Genomic DNA, 25,743 nt, shown 5'->3' with positions numbered 1-25,743 from the left:
ATAAATAAGATTAATAAATAAAAAATCCAAAGGGAAAATGGGAGGGCTGCCATTTAATTTGCTCAGAAGCGTATTAAGCAGCTTTGACCTGGCATTCTGAATGGGAGGATCAACTTGAGATCAGAATGCGGATACAGGATAGGAACAAGAATAATATGTTATTATTTACATCTTTTTGGTCCAGATTTGTCAGGGTGAAGGAAGTGATTGATGATCGGTGTTTGTAGCTGTGGATGAAGGAGAGTTCCCAGAAATGCATTGAGCTCAATAAACAGCCCATTACCAGTAGCACTGAAGCATGTTGCCTTTTTTGCCATTGTGGAATGCCATTTTTTTTATATTCAAGCAGCATGAGCTTAGAAAAATATAGATAATGGGAGATCTGTTGGTCCAAGTCATATAATACTTATGCTAACCGTAACACTAACTTACTGTAACAAAGATGTCATCTCAAAGGGTTTGCTCTAGACCTGGGGGTGGGTGGCGGGGGGCATTTTTAAGCTCGATGACTACATTCCCTGATAGGCAGCCCACCATTCAAGCAAAAGGCATCATCCCACTTCTAGAGCAAATTCCAGCCTGGCAAAAGCACTCAAGGAGGGTATAGGACAGGGCTGATGAGGGGTGGGCAGACTGGAAAGGGGACATGGCTTGGAGAGAGCCCCGAGGGCTTGATCAGAGAGGCCTGGGGGGGGGAGATGTGCTCTGTGGTAAATGTACACAGAAATGCTGTGGAAGAGGTAATGTAATAAACGATTAGTTCCTCTCATTATAGGTTTACATCTGCTACCGATGACAGAAAGATGCTTGAAAATAAACTGAGCTCTTTTACCACCTTCTATTCACAGTTCAAGTGAAGCATGAAAGAGCATGCTTTTATACAAAAGACACACTTAGAAACTCAGTGGACTATCTCAATGGAGCCATCTCATTGCATTGCCAGCTATGTACACTGTTCTTCACTAACATCAACCTCTACAGCAGTCTGCCTTCCCCAACCCTGGTGTCCTCCAGAAGTTTTGAACACCCATCAGCATAGTGATGTAAATCATAGTCCAACAACATCTGGTGGGTGCCAGGTTAGGGAAGCCTACTCTACAGCTTTGTCAGTGGTGGAGTTGGTGCAGACAACGCTGTATGATTCACTTCACGCAGATAAGCATTCCTGGGCACATCTGCAGCATGAGCAAAGCACTCCTTGAGGAGAGATGAAGGTGGGCTGACCTTCAGCTATTTTCCACCCCCAAATCCATAGACAGAAGCAATGCGTTACCTTACCAGATCACAGCCTGGTAATAGACTCTTTGGTTGTGACACCTGTGGTAGCAGTACATAGGAAGCTGCCTTATACTGAATCAGACCGCTGGTCCATCTAGCTCGGTATTGTCCATACTGACTGGCAGCAGTTCTTCGGGGTTTCAGGCACAGAGTCTCTCCCAGCCCTACCTGGAGATGCTGGGGAATGAACCTGGGACCTTTCGCAAGCAAAACAGATACTCCATCACGGCGCTGGAGCCGTTCCCCCTAGTACCTGTGCTTTGGAACTCCCTGTCCTATAAACAGTAGGCAGACACCCTTGCTATATTGTTTTTAGATGCCTGCTGAAAGCCTTTTTGTTTCGGTAGGCCTACCCAGGTATTTCAGACATAAGAAGAGCCTGCTGGACCAGGCTAGTGGCCCATCTAGTCCAGCATCCTGTTCTCAACAGTGGACAACCAGATGCCCATGAGAAGCCCGCAAGGAGGATCCTGGATGCAAGAGCACTCGCCCTTCCTGAGGTTTCCAGAATACCTGAGGTATTCAGAAACATATTGCCTCTGACTATGGATGCAGAGCACAGCCATCATGGCTGGTAGCCACTGATAGCCTTATCCCCCAGGAATTGTCTAATCCCCTTTTAAAGCCATCCAAACTGATGGCCATCACTGCCTCTTGTGATGCATTTTATCTCCAATTTTATTTTTATACTGTTTGGGGAGCGTTTCTTCTTTTAATACATCTTCAAAACCGATAAATCTTCTATATAAATAATAAGTTTTAGCAAAGACCATCTAGGATGGGGCTAGCCAATGTAGTCCTCTCCACATGTTGTGGACTACAACTCCCACCAGCCCCAGCTAGCATGGTGAATGGTGAGGGTTCATGGGAGTTTTAGCCCACAACATTTAGAAGGGAACCACATTAACTACTCCAATCTAGGATATTGGAGGGCTAGCCATAATGACACTAGACTTACCCTAGCTGTGATTGCAGGTGAGGTTCAAACAAGCCCCCTCGCACATTGACAGCACACGAGAGGGAGTGCAATGGCCAATCCTCTTCCCACACTAGCCATATCACCAGCCACCAGTGTGTTTGGCAGGCATTGAGAAGCAGCCCAACATGCGCACTGACATAAAAGTACAGAGCTCTTCCACACAATGGAAATTCTGGGACAATGAGGACTTGCCTCCTAGGTGCGCATGAGTTTGGACTGCTTCACATGGCTGTCAAACACATTAGTGGCCAGGAGCATGGATAGTTGGTGCAATCCTACCTATTCCCTTGCTTGTAATGTGTTTTTAATGTGTGAGCCCCTCCCTTCTTTTGTCTTGCAGAGTTGTTTGAATACTTTCAAATACTTCGATATTCTGTAAGACCGACAAATCTTTCATTAATCTTCTTCAGATCTTTAATTTTGAGTTTGCAAACACCACATTCCAGAAGAACACAAAAGAAAAGCAAGTTGCTACACAGGTCCAAATCCAATGCTGGTTTTATCATTCCCTGCAAATTCCGGGATTTTGCTGTAGGGGCCCATCAACATTCTGTCTGTATTGTATAGTCTTCAAATACATATGAAAAAAAAGTAATACTGAGCGATCAGTGTCATCTACAACATCCCTTTGGGAAGCAGCATCAACTGCTGTCCGTGCAACAAGGAGGCCTGCATTCCCCCTTTACATGTTTTAACCAACATCCTGCTTGTTTCAGTCCAATCACTCAACATATGAAAAGACATTGCATGTTATAACCCTGTTTGCCAAAAATTCATTCTTCAGTTTCACAGTTTGGCTTACACTCAGTGGCTTGCTTACTTGAATCTGCAAATCTCCTCATATGAGCTGTATCTTTTGATTGAGTGACTCCCTGACTATCTGTCAAACAGAATTAGGGGTTTCCCATACTCATGCAAAACACATGTAACGAAGCTGCTGCAACATATGTGACAAAGCTGTTGCAGATGTCAGAGACTCATTGTTGTCAATGTAACAGGGCACCTCCATCTAACAGGGAAACCGAATCTATAGCTGACTGTCCGTGTTCCACCTCTACCCACATAGTATTTGCCAGGACTGGAGGAAGGGCTATATCAAACACCAAGGTTGGGTAGCTCCACAACTCATACTTAAAATAGTTTCCTTGACACTATGCTATCAGGATGATGGAAAACCACTGAAAGATCAGCTGGGTGTGTGTGCGTTCAATCTGGACTATTTCCTGATGTATGGCTATGTTCTGAAATTCCCATGGTAACAGCCAGTTTGTCTCCACTCATCATTCCTTCTAATAGTGAATGCAGGTGGTGAGTGTCAATACAAATGGAGCAAACAAGGGGCCATTGAACAAAGAAGGGGGAGAGTAGCAGAATGCTTGGGGGAACCCTGAGGTTTGAACAAGGACAAAAAAAATTGAAAGGGAAATGGCCCACATGTAAGAACCCAATGAGGGCTGAGCATGTTCCATAGCCATGGAACATTAATTGGGACAAGTAGATTGCCCTGCACGAGCTCCTTACAACTTATGGCAGCCTTCCTCAATCTGCCAGATGCTTTGGACTACAAATTCTATCAGTCCCACCCAGCACAGCACTGTTAGCTACTGGACATGGTACTGCCAAGTGGACTCAGAGTTGCTGCTGTACTCCTGCCATTGCTCTTTCTCTAGTCAGCCTTCCTGTTAGTTTGCTGCACCTCTTCAGTGCCTGTTCAATGACAAGGTCAGCTGGAAGAGGACCAGCCTACAGAATTATCACTGTGATGCACAACCTGCAGGTCTTGTCAGAGCCTGCTCTGGACATCAGCAATGCAGGTTTCAGTAATTCAGTTTCTTGCAGCTGTACATATTGCTCAGTTAGATCCAGCTGAACTTAGATCCCATTGAAATCCAATGGGACAAGTTAGCCATGACTTCAGTCCCACTGCTTTCAATGGGAGCCAAGTGCAAGTAACAGCCTGGATCCATCCCATTGTTTCAATGTATGAGTAGTGACCTGCTGTTGCAGGAAAGTATGACAATATTATGCCTGGAGAAAGCAAATGTAGGTTCTGGCCTCTTCTCCATTCCTTCTCACTGTCTGATGTCATGTTTCCAGCTGACAGAGAGCCACTTTTCCTTGTTCTCTTCTTGCCTTTTGCTTGTTTGTTCTTATTTCCAGAAAGTTTTTACATGACTCATCATCCAGCTTCGTGCTTAACAAAACCTTGACATCCAGCTGACCCTGATCTTGGAACAAGAATTTGAAGTCTGCGACATTATTACATGTGTTGTATTCTGACAGGCCTTTGGAATAGAAGATGTTTAAGGATAGCGTTTAAGAGGTGTGTGGTATTGTTTTACTGCCTTAATTGCACTATTTTTAAACTGTTTTTTTAATCATTTTAAGTGTATGTTTAAATGTTTTAATGTTGTATATAGTTTAATTCAATTTTAAATGCAGGTTTTTGTATGTTTTTATTATATGTATTTGTTTTTATTTGTAAGCCGCCCTGAGTTCCAGCTCTGGAAAAAGGGTGGGGTAAAAATAAAGATGATGATGATGATGATAATAATAATAATAATAATAAGCAAGTTTAACTGTGGCTGGTGACAAAGCTACCACAGTAGGTTATCATAAGGTGAAATAAGGGCAGATATAATTATTTACGGTGACAGCAAAATATCCAGTAGAGAGCGACTGTTACTGGTATCAGAGGAACAACCCATAGCTGGGATCTTTAGAAGCTATAAAGTATCCAGAGGAGTTGAGGCTTTCTGTTGTCAGGGCAGTTTGTAAGCAAAGGCTGGGGGAAAGCAAACCAGGTCCCCAGAAACAGCTTTGTTTACTCTTAAGTTGTGATAAAAGTATCTCTACCTCTGCAAGCCATAATGTGGGCAAGGGAGACACAACAGAGAGCAATACACGAACAGCTTCAGATAGCCAACTTGCCAATAACATAGATAACACAGTATGATCCATCATCCAAACCAAGAGCAAAAGAACCATCCTACCAGATCAAACCAAAAGGTCCATCATCCTGTTTCCCACATTGGCCAATCAGATGCCTTTGGGAAGCCCACAAACAGGGCACAGACCTCTCCTGCTGTCGCTCCCCAGCAATTGGTATCTTTGGCATACCGACTCTGAACTCCAACTCCCACCAGTCTCAGCCAGCCTGGGCAATAGGCACGGATGCTGGGAGCTGCAGTCTCACAACATCTGAAGGGCACCAGGTTGAGAAAGCCTGCTCTACAGCTTCGTCTAGCAACTGATATTCTGTGGCATACCGACTCTGAATATGAAGACTCCATATAAGCCATCAGGACTATCTGAAGAGTTGTCATGCAGAAGATGCAGGAGGCTGCTGCTCCAGAGGGCAGGGGTAAAACAAATGGGTGAAAATTGCACAGGGAAGCAGATTTAGGTTAAACATTAGGAGGAACTTCCTACCGGCAAGAGAGGTTTGACAGTGAAAGAGGCTGCCTTGTAGGAGGTGGGTGAGCTCTCTTTCTTTGGGAGTATTTAAGCAGAAGCCAGATGGACATTTGTCAGGGATGCTGTAGTTGCCTCCTGCATTGCAGATCCTGCATTCAGTAGTGGGTTGGCCTAGATGGCCTCCAAGGTCTATGAACAACCACTGATAAACTTACCCTTCATGAAATTGGCTAAGCCACCCAAACCCATGGCTATCACCCCATCTTGCAGCAATGAATTCCATAAATGAACAGGTCACATAACATTAATTTTGTTACAGCTATACTGGCCACCTGTACACTTTGAGTCCAATTCAAAGTGCTGTTTTGTACCAACAAAGCTCTTTAGGGCTCAGGACCCTACTGTCTTCTAGAACGTCTCTCTCTACAATGTTATGTTATTTCATTACAGGAGTTCATTAACTGGCTGACTGCCCTACTTGCTACATGCCTAAACTCGCTAAGCTGCACTTATGCAAAGCAAGTGTCATCTACAAAAGAACCCTGATTTACCTGCTTGCAATTTAAAAACAAAAAGAGAACATCTAGGGCACATTTAATACAAGGGAGAAGAATCCAGAGTGTGTGTGTGTGTGTGAGTGAGTGAGTGAATGAGTGAAACAGAAAAGGTGGAAATATGAAGCTTTCATTTCCAATCCTGAAAAGTATGCTTATTCAACTGGGGAAAGGGAGGAAAAGGAACATCTCTCTCCAGGCCCAAAACTTTCTCTGTTCCCTCCTCCCTATCCCCAAAGCACCAGCAAAAGTTTGTGAATTAGGCTGGTGGGGAAGAGAAACTAAAACAGCTTTTCCCCCCCTTCAAGTGAAAAGGGGTGGTGGTGGGGAAACCATATAACTGGGGAAAAAGCTGACTTATTCCCCCACAACAGAGCTAAGTACTTGCCAGCAACCATCTTCAGTTATGCAACCTATTGAACATAGACATTGGGTTTCCCCAAGTGAGGGAATCTGCATTTTTTCACAGGTACCGCAGAAGCCACACTTGGCTCTGTTTGTGCCCCCAACAAAAAATTTTTAAAGAAAGAATCATGTAAGAAATCCCCAAGGCAAATGGGAAACAGTGAACCTCTAACCTTTTTGTCCTAAGCTATACCCCCAGCTGGAAGAAAAATATATGAAGAGGGAAAGGCTTCTTCCTGCTGGGCCCCCCAAAAATTCAGCATTAGACTTCTCCTTCTTCTATTTCACTGGGGGTGGGGGAGGAGGAGGAGAAAAAGGAAGAGTGATCACGGATAAAGGAGAAGTCCCCATTCTGATAGGTCGTTAAGGAGGAAGGGGTGGGGTTAGCTCTCCTAATTTCTTCTAATAGGAGAATGCGCACAGGAGGCCGTGTTGAAAGAACTAGCAGATCCTGTGCTTTGACCAGTACCTGATCACTTCAAATTACTGGTGGGAGAAGCTTAGGGATGCTGGAGAATTCTGACAAAAACAGGAGTGGAAATTGCCAATGTTTGCTCATTCGTCTCACATCTGGAATGGAAATCAATGTAACGAGCACGAAAGGTATTTGCTGCTGTTGTTTTCAGTCTGCAAACAGTACATGATTGATGACTTTCCCCCGCAACCCCCATTAGCATTGTGTTTCCTTTGCATTGAAATGAATGGTGTGGAATAATGCAATTAATTATGTAGCTAATTATGCCACACTGGACAGCAAGATGGATAACATAGTTTTTGTAGGAAGGTGAACTGCAGTGGAACAGAAATAGCGCTGCATGTGACAAACAAGGGTCGGAATGGAAATCAGTGCCTTCTTACATCCCTGATGAACCTGCACAACTACTACCCCACCCAATCCCCCAGCTTTGGTTTGTAGTTAGGCTTGGTAAATTGAGCTATTTCCCTGAAAAATAGCTTGGTATAATTTCATGCCCAGGTGCACCTGCAAATGGCATCATTGGAAATACAATAGGGTCAGATTCCCCTCCCACCCCCATCCTCTGACTTTGCTGGTGCATTGCTGCCGCTGAAGAGGAAAGGAGGCTGGTGTCTCTTCCTTGCTCTCTTGCTCTCAGCATTTTGGCACTTCCAATGCAGCAAGCGATGAACCAGCAGTTGTAGGAAATGTCTGCCAAAGCAGCAGCAAGATGAGTAGGTGGGGGACTAGATCATGGGGGATGAGGAGGGGATGTTGGAAGCAAGCAGATGGGGGAGGAGGGAGAAAGGGGAGTTTAACTGAAATCAAAGTCAGAGAAAACTTTGGTGTATTTGGGGAGGTACAGTGAGTTGCTGAGATTCACACTCCAAGTCAAAGAATACGAAATTCAGAGACATCACTGATCCAAATCCTGCCCATCTATGGTGGGGATTTGGAAGCATACCAATGACAGCTGCAGGGGAAAAAAACAGTGTACGTAGAAGCTATACTTACACTGTCACCTAACAATTTAAACTTCACAACTCAAAATATATTTGCAATGCTCTGGTTTGAATTACAGTACCTTGGCACACACTTCAAGAGATCTGTACATCTATATGCCAATATATCCAATGAACACCAATGACCACTAACATAAAAGGCAATTTGAATGATGGAATGTGTGCATGCGTGTGCACACACACACACTTTCTTTGATCTGCAACTGTGGTGAAGAACCTTTTTCATTCCGAGGGCCACATTCTCTTCTAGGCAACCTTTCGGGGCCACATGCCAGTGGCGACTGGGACCAGAGGCAAAAAGGGGCAGAGCAACAAATATAAATTATACTCTGCACACATATACACCCCTCTGCCTTTCTATCCTCCATCTGGCAAGCAAGAGGCATTATCAGAGTTAAGAGACACATTCCAGTCAGGCAGAAACACTCAAGGAAGGTACAAAGCAAGGCTGGTGACAGGGGGGCAGCCTGGAGGGTTTCTCACCCCTGATCTACAAAATAGGCTAGAAAGAAAGAAGGATTGTACCTGATAGAAATCCAGGGCAAGTAATGGGTACCGCTCGCTGGGGACCATCACCACGCAGTTGCCACGGATAACAGCAGGAGCCAACAAGCTGACAAAACCAAGGAGTGGCTGATCGTTGGGGCAGGCAATTCCTACAACACCAAGAGGCTCTCGGAAGAGGAGGGAGGCACCATACAAAGTGGTTTCCTAGATCCCATAAAGAGAGACAAGCAGGAGGCCCTGAGTGAGCCAAGTCTGGGGTAATATATAGACAGTGAAAGGGGATAAATCCCCCCCAAAGCAAACACCACATGAACCCCCCCAAACCCAATCTACTTTCCAAGCTCTGCCTTCACCAATTTGCCAGAGCGCCAATATTCAAGTGCAAATTAAAAGATAGAGACTAAAATGCAGGGTCCAAATGAAGATGTGACAAAATGTCCCATCTAGTTGGTTAGATTCCTGAAAGTAGAATCTAGAAGGGGAAAGAGCCACAACTAACCCATTGTCTGGCCTGCATAGTTCATAGGGATACAGGAAGCTGTTTGTTCATCTGGTCTAGCATTGTCTGCTCTGACAGGCAGAAGCTCTCCAGGGTCTCAGGCAAAGGTCTTTCCTGTCACCTGCTACTTGATCTTTTTAAGTGAAGATGCCACGGACTGAACCTGAGACCTTCTGCATACAAAGCACATGCAGTCGCTCCCCAAAACTTTCCAGTCTTGCAGCCAACCCCAAAATGTTATAGGAGTGGACAGCATCCTACCACATATACTCACGTGTATCACCCTGCTGGTTCATACCTGTACGGCTCCACCATATTTATCAGAGTACGCTGCCCAGTAAAAGAGTCGCTGCACACTGAGGTCCACCTCCCGCAGAGCCACCTCTTCCTCTATCCCGGTCAGTGCCTCCAGCCGTGATGCAACCTCAGCTCGACGGAGTTCCAGGTTCTCAGCCAGGTAGTACAAGATCTGTGCCCGGGCGTGAGCTGTCTGCTTCGCCCAGCTGATAAGACCAACCCAATGTTAGATCAGAGAAAGGGCAGGCAGACAATGTAAGAAGCTTGGATTCTGGTGCTAACATCTTCACTAGTGATGTGCATTACTGAGAACCCGAGAAGCCCTCATTCACCTTCTGGAGAATACCAGAAATGCACTGCTGGATTGGACTGAAGCTCCATCTAGTCCAGCGTCCTGTTTTCCCACAGCGGCCAAAAGAAATGTCTGAGATGGAGATGCAAGTCTCGGAACTTAGAGCAGGGGTTCCCAAAGTGTGGGCCATGGACCACCATCATTCCAAGAGCTTCATCCAGGTGGTCCATGACATGTCCACATTGCATAGTCGTATTGATTTTAATGATATTTTAATAACTTATTTTATTTCTTATATTGCATTTTATGGTATTAGAGTTTGAATTCTATGGAATGCAAATTGTAGTACATTAAAATACAGTGTAAGAAATAAAAGAAGCAACAAAAATACAGCTAAAAATCATACGGCATGTAGCCCAGCACATTACAATTGCTACAACAGGCAGAAAAATCATTAAGTGGTCCGCCAAGACTATCAACAATTTTCAAGTGTTCCTTGAAACTTTGGACTAAAACTCAGAGCAGATTCCACTTTCCTTGAAAGTTCGGACTAAAACCTGGTGGGGATTCCACTGCCCCACTGATATGGAGCCACCAGCCACCACTGGCAAGAATTCCGTTTGTTGGGTTATTTTCATAGGGCAGGGAGAGGGAACCTGTGTTCTTGGACTCCCAAGTTCCATCAGCCTCAGCCACATAGCCAATGGCCAGGAATGATGTGAATTGCAGTCCATCAGCAACTGGAGGGCCACAGGTTCCCCATCCCTGTAATACAGCAATATCTGTCCATTGATGAACCTAACAGTCTCTCCAAACTGGGTTGAATGGGACACACACACACAATTTACTAATGCAAAGTAATGCACACTGGCATGTATTCTGATGAGCTTTAGAAAAGAAATGAGAGTTCTGCTAGCTCAGAGCCAGGGTGCATCAAGTCCAGCACTGTAATGTTTCCATAATGGTTAGTCAGATGCTCTTCAGGAAGCCCACAAGCAGAGCATGAAGGCAGGAGCTTCCCTCTCACTGTTGCTCCCCCCCCTTCTTAATTGGCATTTCAGTAGTATGCTGCCTCTGAACCTGGAGGTTTCATTTAGCCATCATGGTCAATGGCCAGGATTCTTTAAGGGAAGTCATGTGATTTAAATGTGCGTTGGATGTGCTGTAAGTGTATGGTGTGGATCTGTCCCCAGTATGACTAATGTTGGATATAACCCACAATATAGAAATTGTGGGTGGTATTCAATGCTAGTCCTACTTTGAGTAGGCCCACTGAAGTCAATAGACACGACTAACTTAGTTTCATTCATTTTATTTATTTATTTAATTTGTATCCCACCCTTCCTCCCAGCAGGAGCCCAGGGCAGCAAACAAAGCACAAATTCATTTTAATGGGTCTACTCTACATAGGACTTTGTTGACTCCAACCCAGTGTGCATTGGCAACAACAAAAAGCCAAAAAAGAGTGAAAAATCACATTGGGACTCCTGAAGGTGAAATAGGAACAACTACCCAGAGTTAAAACAGGGGTGAGGAACCCTTTTATGGCTCGGGCCATATTCCCTTGTGGTCAACCTTCCATGGGCCACATGGCAGTGGAGGACAGGGCAAAAGCAAAAGTAGGCATATCCAAAGTGGCATGGCCAGAGCTGGGAGTGGGCGAAGCCAGCCCACACTTGCAGACATACACAGGGGGGGGGGAGAAGAGAGGAGATTTAAACAGCTGAGCAGTGGCAAAGAGGTGGACTGCTAAAGAAATAAAAAAGAGGGAGGAAAGTAAGAAACCTAAAGTGTGAGAAATCGTCCAGGCAAACAGAAACAAGGAAGGCAGAAAAATGAGCAAATTAAGATATGGAATGTACTGTAGATCTGTAAATAACTGGTACAAAATTAATATGGAAAGTATAGAGGAGAACAGTCCAGTTGATGACAAAGCATGAAAGATGAATAAATCTGGCAGTTTTAATGCCATCTGGAAGTTACACATTTTTCCTTTTGGTTCAAATGCAATCTGATAAGTGGGGCAGCTCAATAGGACCATGGGTCACTGGTCCTGAAGGCAGTGCACTGGCTGTCAGTGAGCTACTGGACCCAATTCAAGGTGTTAGTACTAGCATATAAAATCCTAAATGGCTTGGAACCCAAGTATCTAAAAGAGGGTCTTCCCCAATATCAACCATGGCAGACCCTTCGATTGGCAAGTGAGGCCTTGTTGTTGGTGGTGCTGCTACTAGGGGCTACCAAGTTGGCATTGACTCATGACAGGGCCTTTTCAGTGGTGGTTCCCTGTTTGTAGAATGCCCTCCTGGTGAGATGCAACTGCCTTATCATTGAGATTCAGGAGGAAAGACATTGTTCCTGAGATCTCTGGTTGAGATATTTTTTTGGAATGCTAAAAAAAGAGAAAAGATTATTGATATGTTTGCTGCCCTGGGTTCCTTTGGGAGAAGGGCAGGATATAAACAGAATAAAATAAATAAGATCTCTTTCCATCAGTCAACAATCAAGTCTTACAAATCCCTCTGAAGCTTTAAAAAGTGAGAAGTAGCCATTTTTTTCTTTAAAAAATGGACAATGATGTTTGATCCAAAGACCTATTTTCAACACGCCTAGTGGGATTTTTGACGTTTTTCCTAGGAACAGCGAATCTGCCCCCAACCCATACCACACCCCGGGCCGTTCCCTAACCCTGCCTACAGTTGCTTCTTTTCTCTCGAACATAATTCGTTTTAACTGATTTTGTTGCTGTATTCTTAAACTGCTATAACCACTATGGCCATGGATGTCTAGATGACACCCTCCCCCCCCAAAAAATGAAAACAACTTTTAATATCTTGAGATTTTTATTTTTTTTTAAAAGGGCAGAGAATAAACCAATACACTCTCACTTCATTTGGCTATTAATAAGGCTGGGCACTTTAGGACAACTTGGTTAGATAAGATTTAAAAGAAAAGATTGAATGCCCATGTATTTTTGGTGTAAAATGTATTGGGGGGAAGAGGGAGGTTTCCCTGAGAAACAACCCCCGGCCCATTGTGTTGTAAAACTGGACTCAGGGGTACCCTCAAAACTGTGGACCTGCTCCTTCAGACGGAACCTGATCCCCATTTGGAGCAAGCTGAACATCTAATACTGGATTGACTCAATAGCCCTCCAAGAACATCTTCAACTTAGGTGGACTGAATACTGAGGAAGAGACCATAGCTTAGGGGCAGGGCACATGCTCTGCATGCAGAAGGTCCCAACTTCAGTATCTCCAGTTAGAAAAGGACCAGGGAGCAGGTAACAGGGAAGACCTCAACCCAAGACTTAAGAAGCAGGGATCAGCAGGTTTCGGACTTGTCAGACTGACTTTTGTTTTTACCAGAACCCTGAAGGATCTACCCACCAGTGTCAAGTGCAAAAGACATAAAGGGCACTTCCAGACCTGTTACTATTTTGCAGGTGGGATTCAATCACTTCCTGGCAAATCCAGGCTGCACAATTAAAGCTGATTCAGAGTTCTTGCGAAACCACCCCTTTTCCCCCAAAGACCAGACTTTTTACGATAAGGAAAGTGATGGGAAAATGCACTGGAAAGTGTGGAATAACACTTCACTTTGATACTACAGTAATCAAACTTCTCCGCAAAGAAAGAACGCTCATTAAAACCGGTCATCTGGAAGCGACCCAAGTTACAGAATTAAAGGACAGGAATGCTCCTGAGCACATTCTGAGCCTAACAGAACTGTGCCGGCAATCCCTTCACAGAAGAGTCCATTCCTGATTATCTTTCTTCACTTCAGCAGCCTAATTTAAAAGGAGGGGAGAGTTAATAGTTTTGTTATTGCAACTGTTAAAACGATTGGGAGTCAGGCACTTTTGCCAACTCTCTGCCAATCACCCAAAGATCTAGCCGGAAGAAGCCAATCCACCTTCAGCTCATCCCTGACCTGGAGAGAGCTCCTGTCCGAGTACACAATATACTTGGTCTTGCTGGACAAAGAGTCTGACCTTGCCAGTCTACATCCAACCCATCACCACCTCCAGGCACGCGGTCAGGGACTTTGCTGCCTCAAAGGAGTTTAGAGGAAAAAAGAAACTGAATCAAGGTGTGATCCGCAAGCTGCAGGCACCCACTTCTAAACCTCTCCAGATGGGAAGGGCTGTAGCAGAGCATCTGCTTTTCATGCAGAAGGTTGCAGGTTCAATCTCTGCCCGGCATCTCCAGGTAGGGGTAGGAGGGGAACCCTCTCTGAAACCCTGGAGAGCTGCTGCCAGTCAGTGTAGACAATACTGAGATAGATGGACCAGTAGTCTCTGTGTAAGGCAGCTCTCTATATTCCTAAATTACCCTCCCTGCCACCACTTCATGCAGGTGTTAAGCAGCTTCAGGGATAAGACGGATATCTAAGATGTTTTGCAGGGCAGAATAATTGTGCCTCAACACCACCTCCTGCATCCTCCCTAACAGGTAGAATATTGTTCTACTGAATATTGCAAAACAGATGGCCCCAATTCCTAACTATGCCAGGCGGCTCAAAAGAATAGTATGATAAATGGTTCTAAATGCTGCCCAGATGTCCAGGAGAATGAACTGGGTATCGCCCTCTGTTCATCTCTATTCCCTGGAGAAAGTTGTCCATCTGACCAAGGAGGTTTCTGACTCAGAACCAGACCAAAAGCCAGATGGAAAAGAATCTGCTTTGTAAACTGTCATAAAGATAACAGCTTGTTATGGCTCTAAATGGAACTGCAGACATTTTAACTTCTTGTTTTGACTTTGATTGCTTTTACAAACTTGACTCTCTGAATTGTGAATGAGCCCATATACATTTTGCATAACTTGGCATTGGATGACGTGACTGATCTTTAACAGCTGGAGATCTCTCTACAGCCTTTGAAATGTCACATACAACATTTGTATATTTGTAATGGGGATGAGAACCATTTATGCCACCTGTAGCTCCTTGGAGGAAAGGTGGGATGTAATAATAAATAAATAAAACAAAAAGGTATTGCAGAATCATCATATGCCCCCCAACAATTTTAAATTGTGCATTTATGATGATTTGTGCTCACAATGGTATGCGATACCACGTTCAATACTGTTTGTGCCTGTAAAAGTTTTGGGGTGGTCATACTGCTTTGTTTCTAGTCAGATCATATCCTGAAACTTCCTGCTGAAATCTCTTAAATTTTCATACCCCAAATGTCCGGGGGGAGATTGTTTCACTTTTGTTGCACTATAGCCTCTAAGGAGGGCAATAATGTGGTAGCATTAGGGAAGCATCACAGAACTAATAAAGCAGAATGAAAATTCAGTATAAATCCATCTCTATTATTGCGCCAATGACATGTTGCAGAATACATCCGACCAGTCTGAATCTTCCACAGCTCTCTCTTCCTAGGCAAACAGACCTTGTACAGAAGCCACCTGTACAGCTTTTTCAGACTACTCAGAGAAGTGGGACAAGCCCTTTTGCAATATTAAAACCCTCTGCTTAAGTGTCTCCAGTACAGGGGAGCCAACCACCTCTAAAGGTGTGCAAGGGGTTGGGAAAGTAAACATGCTCTCTGCGCCAGTGACCCTCAACCAACAAGAAGGATGTGTGCACCTCTCCATACTCCCACCCAATGTTCTGTTCCTTGGGACACTCTAGAAAAGCCAGGATCTGCACAGACAGAACTATATAGCTGCGTTATACGTAACTGTAACTTAAAGGACTTGTGCTTGAGCTAGCTTTTCCCTTCTCCCTCCCATGCCTCTTTCCTCATGTGTAGCACCTTTTTCAGACTGTGAATCTGAGGGCAAGGACCGTCTTAGTGTCAGTTTTTGTTACCAAGACCTCTTTGGTTGAAGGGCGGGGTATTGACACCACACATTAAATTTATTTATTTATTAATTAAATAAATAAATGACAAAGGCCTTATAAGCAGTGGAGGCTGGTGGCTCCGATGTCAGCAGAGCAGTAAATCTGCTCCAGGTTTTAGTCCAAACTTTCAAGGAGCTGTCCAAGGTGCCAGATTCCACCAAGGAGGAGGCCAAGGCTGGCCAAAGGTTGCTGGATCATGGACAGCTTCAAGTGAGCAATTTGCTTCGACAAAGGTTGGGAGCAGACAGAGGCCTTTTCAGCCTCTGTTGAACATCTGGAGGGCCTCAGGTTCCCCACCAATGGACCAGAAGCTTGTGCCCAAAGCTTCACATGGAAGAGGTGGGATTTGAGGACGGATTTCAAGTAAACTGGGGTGGGTGGGTGTCACGTCACAGTTACTCTGGGAGGCAGTTCCAGACATTGCAGCAGCAAGAGAGAAAAGGCTTGAAATGCTGTTTCATTCATTAGAGGAATGATGCAGGTGTTGTTATGACTAGTTAAAAGTAGAAAATCAAGATCATTCAGTACTATAAGAACAAGCTTTTCTGCTGCTTCCAAGACTGGCCCAGCCAAGGTTCAATTTTAGGAGGAAAATGTGATCACCAAGGCCCATCAAGGAGGAAAAGGGGGAGAGCCACACAGCTGTGCATCTGGCAACAAAGCTTTGGCTCAAAATTTAAAAACTGGAAGTTGTGAGACCAACAGGCACTCTCTCCATTGGCGAGGATATATTAGAGCTTCCAAAGTGAGTGGATGTAAATCAAAATCCTCTTCCTTTGCCAGGTTCTAATTCTTCCCCAGTACAGTGCCTTGAAAACGATGGTCCTTTAAGGAAGATATAACCAAAATCTCATATGAACAGCGACTTGTCAGATTTCTCAGCTGCAACGTTATGCCATTGTTTGGTGCAACAGGAACAAACCTGACATGAGCCTTGCGCACTCTCCCTCCTCCCCCGTTCCCCTCGTGCTTGCTTGGCAATTCCCTCTCCCACCTTTCCTGGTATGAGGCAAACTGTGGTCTGCCATTTCATCCTGCAAACGAGGAATGGAAACTAGGACCAATCTCTATGTGGGACAAGTGCAAATTGGACAAAATGGCAAACTATAGTTGTCCTCAAAGTAGGAAAGAAGCAAGGGAGGTTGTCATCATGTGCATGATGAGAGAAAGGAGAAGAAGGGAGCAGATGAGTCTGAGGCTTTCGCACATCATGCCAAGCCATGGACATTACCTGAGAATTGCCCTGTTGGATTAGATCAAAGGTCCATCAAGTTCCCAAATACCACAGTGGCCCACCAGGTGCCTTTGGGAAGCCCATAAGCAGGGCAGGGAAGCAAGAGCCTTCCCCCATTGTTTGTCCCAAGCAACTGGTTCTCAGAAGCATGCAGCATCTGAGGCTGGGCTAGAGGTTCCATTGCCTTTCATGACTAACAGAAGATAGACCCATCAATCGCTATGGTGTTATGCAATTTATTCATTTTTAAAAGAACCCAAGCCAGTGACATCTGGCTTCCCTGACTGCACCTATCTCCACTTCCCTTCCGCTCCACTGTTGTCTTCCCCTGTGACAAATTCTAGAGCAGTGATTCTCAAACGGTGCGCTGGGGCACACTGGTGCACTGCAAGAGGTGGCTAGGTGTGCCGCGGATATTATGAAAGTATATTATTACTACATTATTTTCATTCATAGTTTAAAATATATTAATATATTTTTAATTTTGTACACGAAGTGCGCCAGAAAAGTTTTACATGTTTTACAGTGCGCCGCGAACCAAAAAAGTTTGAGAACCACTGTTCTAGAGTGTGAGCTCTTCAGGATAGGGATCAGTACACTTGCATATAGCACTGACAGTGCTATTATAAAATTAAATAAGAGAACAAACGAAGGCTGCCAGCCCAGCCTCCTGAAAGAAAGGCGATGGCATGGGTTAGAACTAAGTAGCACTGGTAATCAAGCAAGTGTATTTACCTGCCATATCTCCTCCCACAGTCAAGTTATTTATTTGTTTCATTAATAGATCACCTATTGACCAAACTCCTCTGGGAGGCTTACAAAAATCAATAAAAATACATGCGATATCATACTAACTACAAAACAAAACACAATGCAGTATCATTTCCTTCCTGTCCCAGTCTCCCTTGTGCCTTATCTGCAACATACTATTTGCCCCCTGGCTTATATCACCGCAGGACCAATTCTGGTCTAGTGCTACTTCCACTGCTGCTGGACTTTTGAGCTTTCCACCGGATCAAAGACCTCTTGGCTCTGCACCTTTTAAATTTCCTCCCTCCGTTGAAAAACCGATCCACAAAGGCTCAGCTCTGTATTTCCATCGTGTGTAACACGATGAATTTTGGAAGCTGCCTCGCACCAAGTGAGACTGCTGGCCCATCTAGCTCAATGTGTTGTCTACACTGGACTGGCAGTGACTCTCCAGGCAGGACTAGTTTTGTCCTCCTCCTCCTTCCTGCTGAGCTCTAAAAGGGTAACTTTGAGACGAAGGTGGAGGAAGGCTGACGGGCAGAGCCAACCCCTTGGACTGGTTGTAAGGAAGAAAGCAGGCAGGTGAGGATTGGCTGAAGGCAGGTAGGACAATGCCTCATTTGTCCTAATGGAGCAGCCTCCAACGCCCATACATATCTTCCCAGAAGTAAGTCCCGCTGAGCTTATTGGGGCTTACTCCCAAGCAAGTGGGTGCAGGATTGCAACAGCCTCAACTGTTAAGGCTGCAATCCTAGATACGTCAGGGCTGGGCAACCTGTGCCCCTCCACATGTTGTTGGGACTCCCAACAGCCAATCTGGAACCTAGGAAGCTGCTTCATACCGAGTCAGATTACTGGCCCACCTAGCTCAGGACTGTCTACACTGACCAGCAGCAGCTCTCCAGGGTTTCAAGCAGGATTCTCTCCAAGCCCTACCTGGAGATGCCGAGGATTGAACCTGCGACCTTCTGCATGCCATGTAGGTGCTCTGCCACTGAGCTATGTCCCTTCCCCATGTGGTGTAGTGGTTAGGAAGTGTTGGACTAGGACCTGGGAGATCAGAGTTCAAACCCACACTCGGACATGACATTCACTGTGCCTAGCCTACCTAACAGGCTTGTTGCGAGATAAAATGGGGAGGGGGAGAACTTGGAGGAAAAGTGGGATAGAAATGTAGTAAACAAACAAAATTCAGATAAACTCCCATCAGCCTTAGCCATCGTAGCTCACTGAAGTTAATGGACATGAATAACTTAGGTTCATTGATTTCAACTGGCCTACTTGAGTAGGAAGAGAGCCAGTGTAGTGTAGTGGTTAAGGTGTTGGACTATGACCTGGGAGACCACGGTTCGAATCCCCACATAGTCATGAAGCTCACTGGGTGACCTTGGACCAGTCACTGCCTCTCAGCCTCATGAAAACCCTATTCATAGGGTCGCCATAAGTCGGAATCGACTTGAAGGCAGTACATTTACATTTTTTTACTTGAGTAGGACTTAGGCACCATCTGCACTATACATTTAAAATGTTATGATACCACTTTAAACAGGCATGGCATCCCCCAAAAGAATCATGGGAACTGCAGTTTGTGAAGGCTGCTGAGAGTTGTTAGGAGACCCCTATTCTCTTCACAGAGTTACAAATCCTAGAGTTCCTTGAGAAGATATGTTAAACCACACTGGGAACTGTAGCTCTCTGAGGGGAAGATGGGTCTCCTAATAACTCTCAGCACCCTTAACAAACTACAGTTCCTAGGATTCTTTGGGGGAAGTCATGACTGTTTAAAATGGTATCATAAGTGCTTTAAATATACAGTGCAGGATGGGCTTTTTGTATCTTACGTTATGTGAAACAATTTATTTCTGAAGCAAAACAGCTGAGCAGCCTTACCTGCTGTCCAGCAACGAAGTAATTTTAGACTTTGGACTTAGTGGACTTATGGGGAGAGTCCTCTTTCGATAGTAAAACGTGTTCTTCAAAATGTGGTGAGCAAGCCCTGGTGCGTTTTCGGCCCCTTTCTGCTGAGTGGGGCCCCGTCCCTTTGCCCCCAAGTCCTGCCCTGATGCTGCTACTGCTTACCCTGACTCTGTCCTCCCCTCCCACTGAAGTAGTGGCTCTCACCTGCCCTGCTTTCCCTCCCCTGCCCAGACTCACCCTGGAGCAGCCTTGTGAGCCGCTTCCACAGCATTACGGATGTCTTTGATGCTCCCATCTGCCACATAAGCCATTATTTTGCCAGCATGGTCAAGGACGGCTCGGGAACTCATGGAATCTGGCCTCTTCTGAACACCGCCATAGTACAGCTTGTAGGTGCGGTCCATGCTGCCATCATGGTGGTGGGGGGGGGAGAAAAAAAGGATAAAGCATTTGCATTTTGTACCTCTAACCAGTAGTGTAGTGGCAAATTCAGAAGGATCCCTTCACAATAGTCACACCATGCCCCCTGACAGTCACGGCCCCAGGGTTCACTCCCTTCTGCAATTACAGAACCAGAATTAAACTGCTGTATGCATAGCCCCCTCCCCAATCTCTCCCTCTCTCTGGGGGCTAAATGCTGCCAGAAACCTTTTGATTTTAAGAATTCCTGAAATGAAGCCAAGTGTGGGACTAGGATTTAGGAGACCAAGGTACTTTGCCGTGAAGCTCGCTTCTCACTTGCCCTAGGAGCCCATCAGCATGAAAGGGGAGGTGTGTGTTAGCTACTGAGAAGAGTCTTCTCAGTGACTGACTCACCTCCTTTCATTCTGATTGGCTCCAATCAGCATGAAAGGACAAGGAAGCATGTTGTTAGGCAAGTGAGAAGACTGTTCTAGGTGACTAACATGTTCCCCTTGCATGCTGATTGGCTTGTATGTAGGGACCCAGCTTAGACCCTGGTCCCAAAAAAGTAGCTCTACGACCCCCCACAACCCTTTATCATTACACCCCTGCCCCTCGAGCTTAATGCAACAGAAATTAACTAGTTGTTAAAACAGAGTTTAAGAGTAAAAAAGTCTCCCTGCAAAGAACTCTGAGACCTGTAATTTTGCAAGGGTGCTGAGATTTCAAGCCCCAGCACTAAACTACAACAGATTTGATACGAGTTTGACATGCAGCCTGGACTTAGCATTTAACAACCACCACCAGTTAGTAGAGAAGTACAATTCTACCAAAAAGCCACACTGTCCAATTAGAAAGTTCTTCCTCCTGAGCCAAAATATTTGGAAGATGAGCAGGCTAGCTGTGGTTACTCAGCGGGCCAGGGAAATGCTCTCTGCCAGAGCTGAAAGGCATTACTTTGTGTGAGAGAATCAATATGGTCTAGAGAGGGGGGGGGACTTTTTTCAACGCAAGGGCACATTCCCTTCCGGGCAACCTTCCAAGGGCCACATGCCAATGGTAGGCGGGGCCAGAGGCAAGAATGGGGCAGAGCAATGGACGTAACTCTTTCCTCTGTAGGGTAGGCCTCATTTTAGCCACACAGAAGTCGGAGGTTTCTAGATTCACACACTTGCGTCTCCATCCAGGCACGCAAGAGGCACGACCACACTTCACGAATGCATTCTAGCTGGGCAACAGGGTGGGGGCAGAGCAAGGCCGGCCAGAGATGTATCCTGGGGAAGTGACATGACCTGATAAGGATACTGAGGGCCTGACACAGTGGCCTAGAGGGCTGCATTTAGTTCTTCACCCCTGGTCTAGAAGTCAGAGCACTGTGGGGCTTAGACGGGGGAGATGCAGGTTTAAATCCCTGCTCCATCATGAAGCTCAATATGTGACCTTGGGCCAGTCACTGCTTCTTAGCTTTGTCTACCTCACAGGGTTGTTGTGAGGAGAAAGGGTGGCAGCAGCAAGGAGTCACATTATTTATTTATTTACTTGCACCCCACTCTTCAGCCAAAAAGGCTCCCAGGGGGCTTACATTTAATCAATTAATACAAAACTGTCCCTGCCCACTATGCTTACAGTCTTAAAAAAAAACACTATGACAAACAAGGAGAAAGGGGCAGGGAGGGAAGAGGAAAAAAGCAAACTCAGGCACCAATTCTTAAAGAGTAGTTGTTATAATGACCAGCTGTCCTAGAAACAGTTCAGGGGCAGGAGATGCCTGGCGGAGCTGATCTTTCAGCTAAGCTGGTGGAATGAGCCCTGCTTCTGATCTCTCCCACTGAGGTGGTCTGCCAGGTTATATTGCCTCTTGGAGGAATGGGGGGATAAAAATATGGCAGATAAGGTGAGGGTATGTGGCGAAGGCCAGGTTCAGCTCCCTTAATCGGTTTTTCAAAGAACTTTATAAATGACATTTTAAAACAGATGCACGGAACTGAGCCCTCACTTTCCCATCCCAAAATGTAGCTTCCCCCTCAGAACTGAGAGAAGAGTTAGGATAGGAATATAGAAACTTGGGAAGCTGCTTTATACCGAGGCAGAGCATTGGTCCCTCTAGTTCAGCATTGTCTATCGTTCTTCAGCCTTGGGTACCCAGATGTTCTTGGACTACAACTCCCACAATCCCCAGCCAGTTTAGCCACTGGTCAAGGGATCATGGGAGTTGTAGACCAACAACAACTGGAGACCCAAAGTTGAAGAACACTGTAAATGCTCACCTCATCTGCCCAGTGCATCAGCCCCTCTCAGCAAGGGAGCACCAGCCAAAAGGAGAGATATACTGGCTGTGTCTGCACATGGCTGCTGCTTACCTCTCTCAGAATGGCCCCAGCAGCCATTTTAAAAGGGAGGTGATCTGTAGCCATACACGAGTCCCAAAGGCACCTCCTTTTGCCAAGAGAAGAGGCAAGATACCTATTTTCATAATAAAAAGGTGATTTTGTTTTTATTTATTTCTCCCCTCAGGAAGCGCTGCTTTTTTCAGACAAAACTTTACACTTCCCAAAATGTCACCTTTTGTTATGAAGTCCAAATGCCATACGTTTCTGGCCTGGCCCAAGTATACATGTCCCTATTCCTGAATGTTTGGTTTGCAGATTCATCCACAGAAAAAAAGGAACCTCCCTTCTCCTCAGCTCATCCTGTTAGAAAGCCATCAGTTCTACCAGCTGCGCTAACTGAAAGCATAAAACAGAAGATGGAGAGGGCTTGCAAGGAATGCTGGGAAAGAATCCTGAGGTACTGCTGCATAACTTCATCAACACTGATTTTCCATCTTAAAAAAGAAGAATAAACTCCTGCCTGTAAAGCATAATACGAGGGGGGGGGATGTTTGGGGGGGCGATTTACAGAAGAATCAGGCGCATTCAAACATGCCTTTACCTTGGAATGTTTCCTTCTTGGTCAGACACGATGGAACGCGGAACTCTATTTTCTGCAGAAATAGAAGGGATCTCAATCCCCTGTGAGGTAGCAAAGATTTTGAAGTTCAGATCCACAGTACTGGGGCGTGGGCGGATCTCCCAGTTTGGTCTCACATACTCATAGAGGCCCTGAGTAACAAATGAATAAATGAATACATAAATTCAGAAACCAAATCCACAGATGGCTAGTTTTGTATCACTCTCTCCCAACAAACCAGGATCAGATCAGATCACAGTGACCCCTCTGCCCCAGCATTAAGCCTGGCCCAGCCTCACTAACCTCTTTGCCTCCATTCCGACCATAGCCACTTTCTTTATAACCCCCAAAGGCCGATGCAGCGTCTAACATGTTGTGGCCATTGATCCAGACAGTCCCAACCTGCAAACTGAACAGAGGAGAGGTTCAGACAAGGCCAGCCCTATTATTAGGCACAGGTTAGATGGCCCCACCTCAGGCTACTGATTTTGGGTGCCATAAAAGGGCAGAAAATTGTTAGCTATTCAATTGATAATCATCAATGTATTTTTTGCTTCCAGTGATGGAGAGAGAGGCCCTTGTGGGATTTTATGTTTCAGGGATCAAAATAACTTGATCACGGTTTGGTACCCTCCAGGGTTGTTTTTTTTTTTTTACTACAACTCCCATCAGCCCCAGCCAGCATGGCATCTCCCAGGTGATTTGCAAACTTCTCTAATAGAGGTGGGGAAGCTGTGGCCCTCTAGATGTTGTTGGGCTTCAGTTCCCATCATCCCTGACCACTGGCCACTGTGGCTTGGGCTGATGGGAGTCCAACGACATCTGGAGGGTCACAGCTTATTCAGCCCTGTTCAATATCTATGCAGCTGGTAGCCAGCAGCAGTGAAATATTAAGAACATAAGAACATAAGAAGAGCCTGCTGGATCAGGCCAGTGGCCCATCTAGTCCAGCATCCTGTTCTCACAGTGGCCAACCAGGTGCCTGGGGGAAGCCCGCAAGCAGGACCCGAGCGCAAGAACACTCTCCCCTCCTGAGGCTTCCGGCAACTGGTTTTCAGAAGCATACCAGACTAAGATGCATCCAAACTCAGAGGAAGGCAATGGTAAACCACTTCTGAATACCTCTTTACCATGAAAACCATATGAACAGAGTATCCAAAATGCAGTTCCATAAAGGAAGCCACAGACCCGAACCCACAAGATCCGAACAGGGTGGTTCACAACAGACGCTCCTGGAGGTCACTGATTCACAGGGTCGCCCTAAGGCAAGAATGGCCCCCTCCCTACTGTCCTTTCGTCAGCAGGTAAAGACCTTTTTATTCCGACAGGCCTTTGGAATAGAAGATGTTTAAGGATAGCGTTTAAGAGGTGTGCGGTATTGTTTTACTGCCTTAATTGCACTATCTTTACACTGTTTTAACCATTTTAAGTGTATGTTTAAATGTTTTAATGTCGTATATAGTTTAATTCAATTTTAAATGCAGGTTTTTGTATGTTTTTATTATATGTATTCGTTTTTTATTTGTAAGCCGCCCTGAGTTCCAGCTCTGGAAAAAGGGCGGGGTAAAAATAAAGATGAGGAGGAGGAGGAGGAGGAGGAGGAGGAGGAGGAGAAGGAGGAGGAGGAGAAGGAGGAGGAGGAGGAGGAGGAGAAGGAGAAGGAGAAGGAGAAGGAGGAGGAGGAGGAGGAGGAGGAGGAGGAGGAGGAGGAGGAGGAGGAGGAGGAGGAGAAGGAGGAGAAGGAGAAGAAGGAGGAGAAGGAGAAGAAGGAGAAGAAGGAGAAGAAGGAGGAGAAGGAGAAGGAGGAGAAGGAGAAGAAGGAGAAGAAGGAGAAGAAGTCAAAATCGACTTGAAGGCACATAACAACAATACATAAACAATACATAGATTGGGAGGCTGCGGGCAAGGAATATCTTCACTTTTAATATATCTGGAGCATAACAGTAGTAGTAGAAATTAATCTGATTGGCAGTCATTCAGGACAGACATTTCACAGAACACGTTATCTTGTGAAATTCATGCTGCCGTTAATAATAATAATAATAATAATAATAATAATAATAATAATAATAATAGTAATAATAATAATAATAAATTTTATTTTTCAGGCGCCTATCTGTCCGGGTTAGGGACACTCTAGGCGACATACAACAAAATAAAACAGTGCATATATATATCAACAACAATCAAATTAAGCTAAAAACCATCCGTCAGTTCATATAGCGTAGAATTAATCTATCCCAATCTTGTAAGATAAGGTGACAGCCATTAGCTTAGATCACTGTTTAAAATTGGCATGAGACAAACTCAAGGAGGAAGGAAAATCAGTGGCTTATTACCCACAATTGTTAAAAAGGGGATATATCCTCAACATTTTTTATTTTGATTTTTTAAATTATTTTCAAGTTTTGAGTTTTCCAAAGACAATGATATGGTTTCAGCGACCCCACTAAAAAAAAAGTAATTATCCAAAGTGTGGCTCTTTATTTGGGCTCAGTCTCCATGGAAGCTACCTATTTTGTAGCCGAGCTCGACACCTTGGTGCTTTATGGCATTTGCATGCAACTACGACTAGAAACGACATTTGCTGAGTGGCTTAAAGGGCGATTAAGAGGCACAACGCAATGCTCCAGCCACCTGGAGAGCTGATTGGATGAATGGTTTAAAGCCTCTAATTTTCTCTGGCGGAAATTATCTTGGAAGACAATCTTACTCGGCCACGAGTGATCGCCAACCAAGCTGCATCCTGGCCTGGTCCTTCTTCCCCTGAGCCATGGAAACCTTGTCCCGAATTTCCCCAGACCTAGACAATGACAATTTTCCAGGACTTAATGAGAGACCTGGCATCTTCCAGAAACAAAAAACAAAACGGCACCTCCCAAGGAGCTCAGCCAATTAAGGAGCTGCTGTGAAGGCCAGGGGTGCTTG

At 45.2% G+C, this 25,743-nt stretch overlaps 1 protein-coding gene and 1 long non-coding RNA gene across 4 annotated transcripts in view; one reads left to right on the top strand and one right to left on the bottom strand.

Moving 5' to 3' along the window:
* Window positions 1–25,743, bottom strand: part of ALDH16A1 (aldehyde dehydrogenase 16 family member A1) — a 65,033-nt gene that overhangs the window by 7,892 nt on the left and 31,398 nt on the right. For all 3 annotated transcript variants that reach the window (XM_061589595.1, XM_061589597.1, XM_061589596.1), the window contains 5 exons: window positions 23,119–23,224; window positions 22,798–22,967; window positions 19,702–19,869; window positions 9,417–9,621; window positions 8,638–8,823 (listed from right to left, as the gene is read on the bottom strand). In XM_061589595.1, coding sequence (XP_061445579.1) covers window positions 8,638–8,823; window positions 9,417–9,621; window positions 19,702–19,869; window positions 22,798–22,967; window positions 23,119–23,224 — 835 coding nt within the window. The remainder of the gene's footprint in view (window positions 1–8,637; window positions 8,824–9,416; window positions 9,622–19,701; window positions 19,870–22,797; window positions 22,968–23,118; window positions 23,225–25,743) is intronic.
* Window positions 17,759–24,312, top strand: LOC133366468 (uncharacterized). The gene is made up of 2 exons (XR_009758407.1): window positions 17,759–18,129; window positions 22,512–24,312. It is a non-coding gene; the product is annotated as an uncharacterized LOC133366468 (long non-coding RNA).

The sequence above is a fragment of the Rhineura floridana genome, chromosome 11 (assembly GCF_030035675.1).
Source record: "Rhineura floridana isolate rRhiFlo1 chromosome 11, rRhiFlo1.hap2, whole genome shotgun sequence".
Lineage (NCBI taxonomy): Eukaryota > Metazoa > Chordata > Lepidosauria > Squamata > Rhineuridae > Rhineura > Rhineura floridana.
This window is presented reverse-complemented; position numbering and strand designations above follow the sequence as displayed.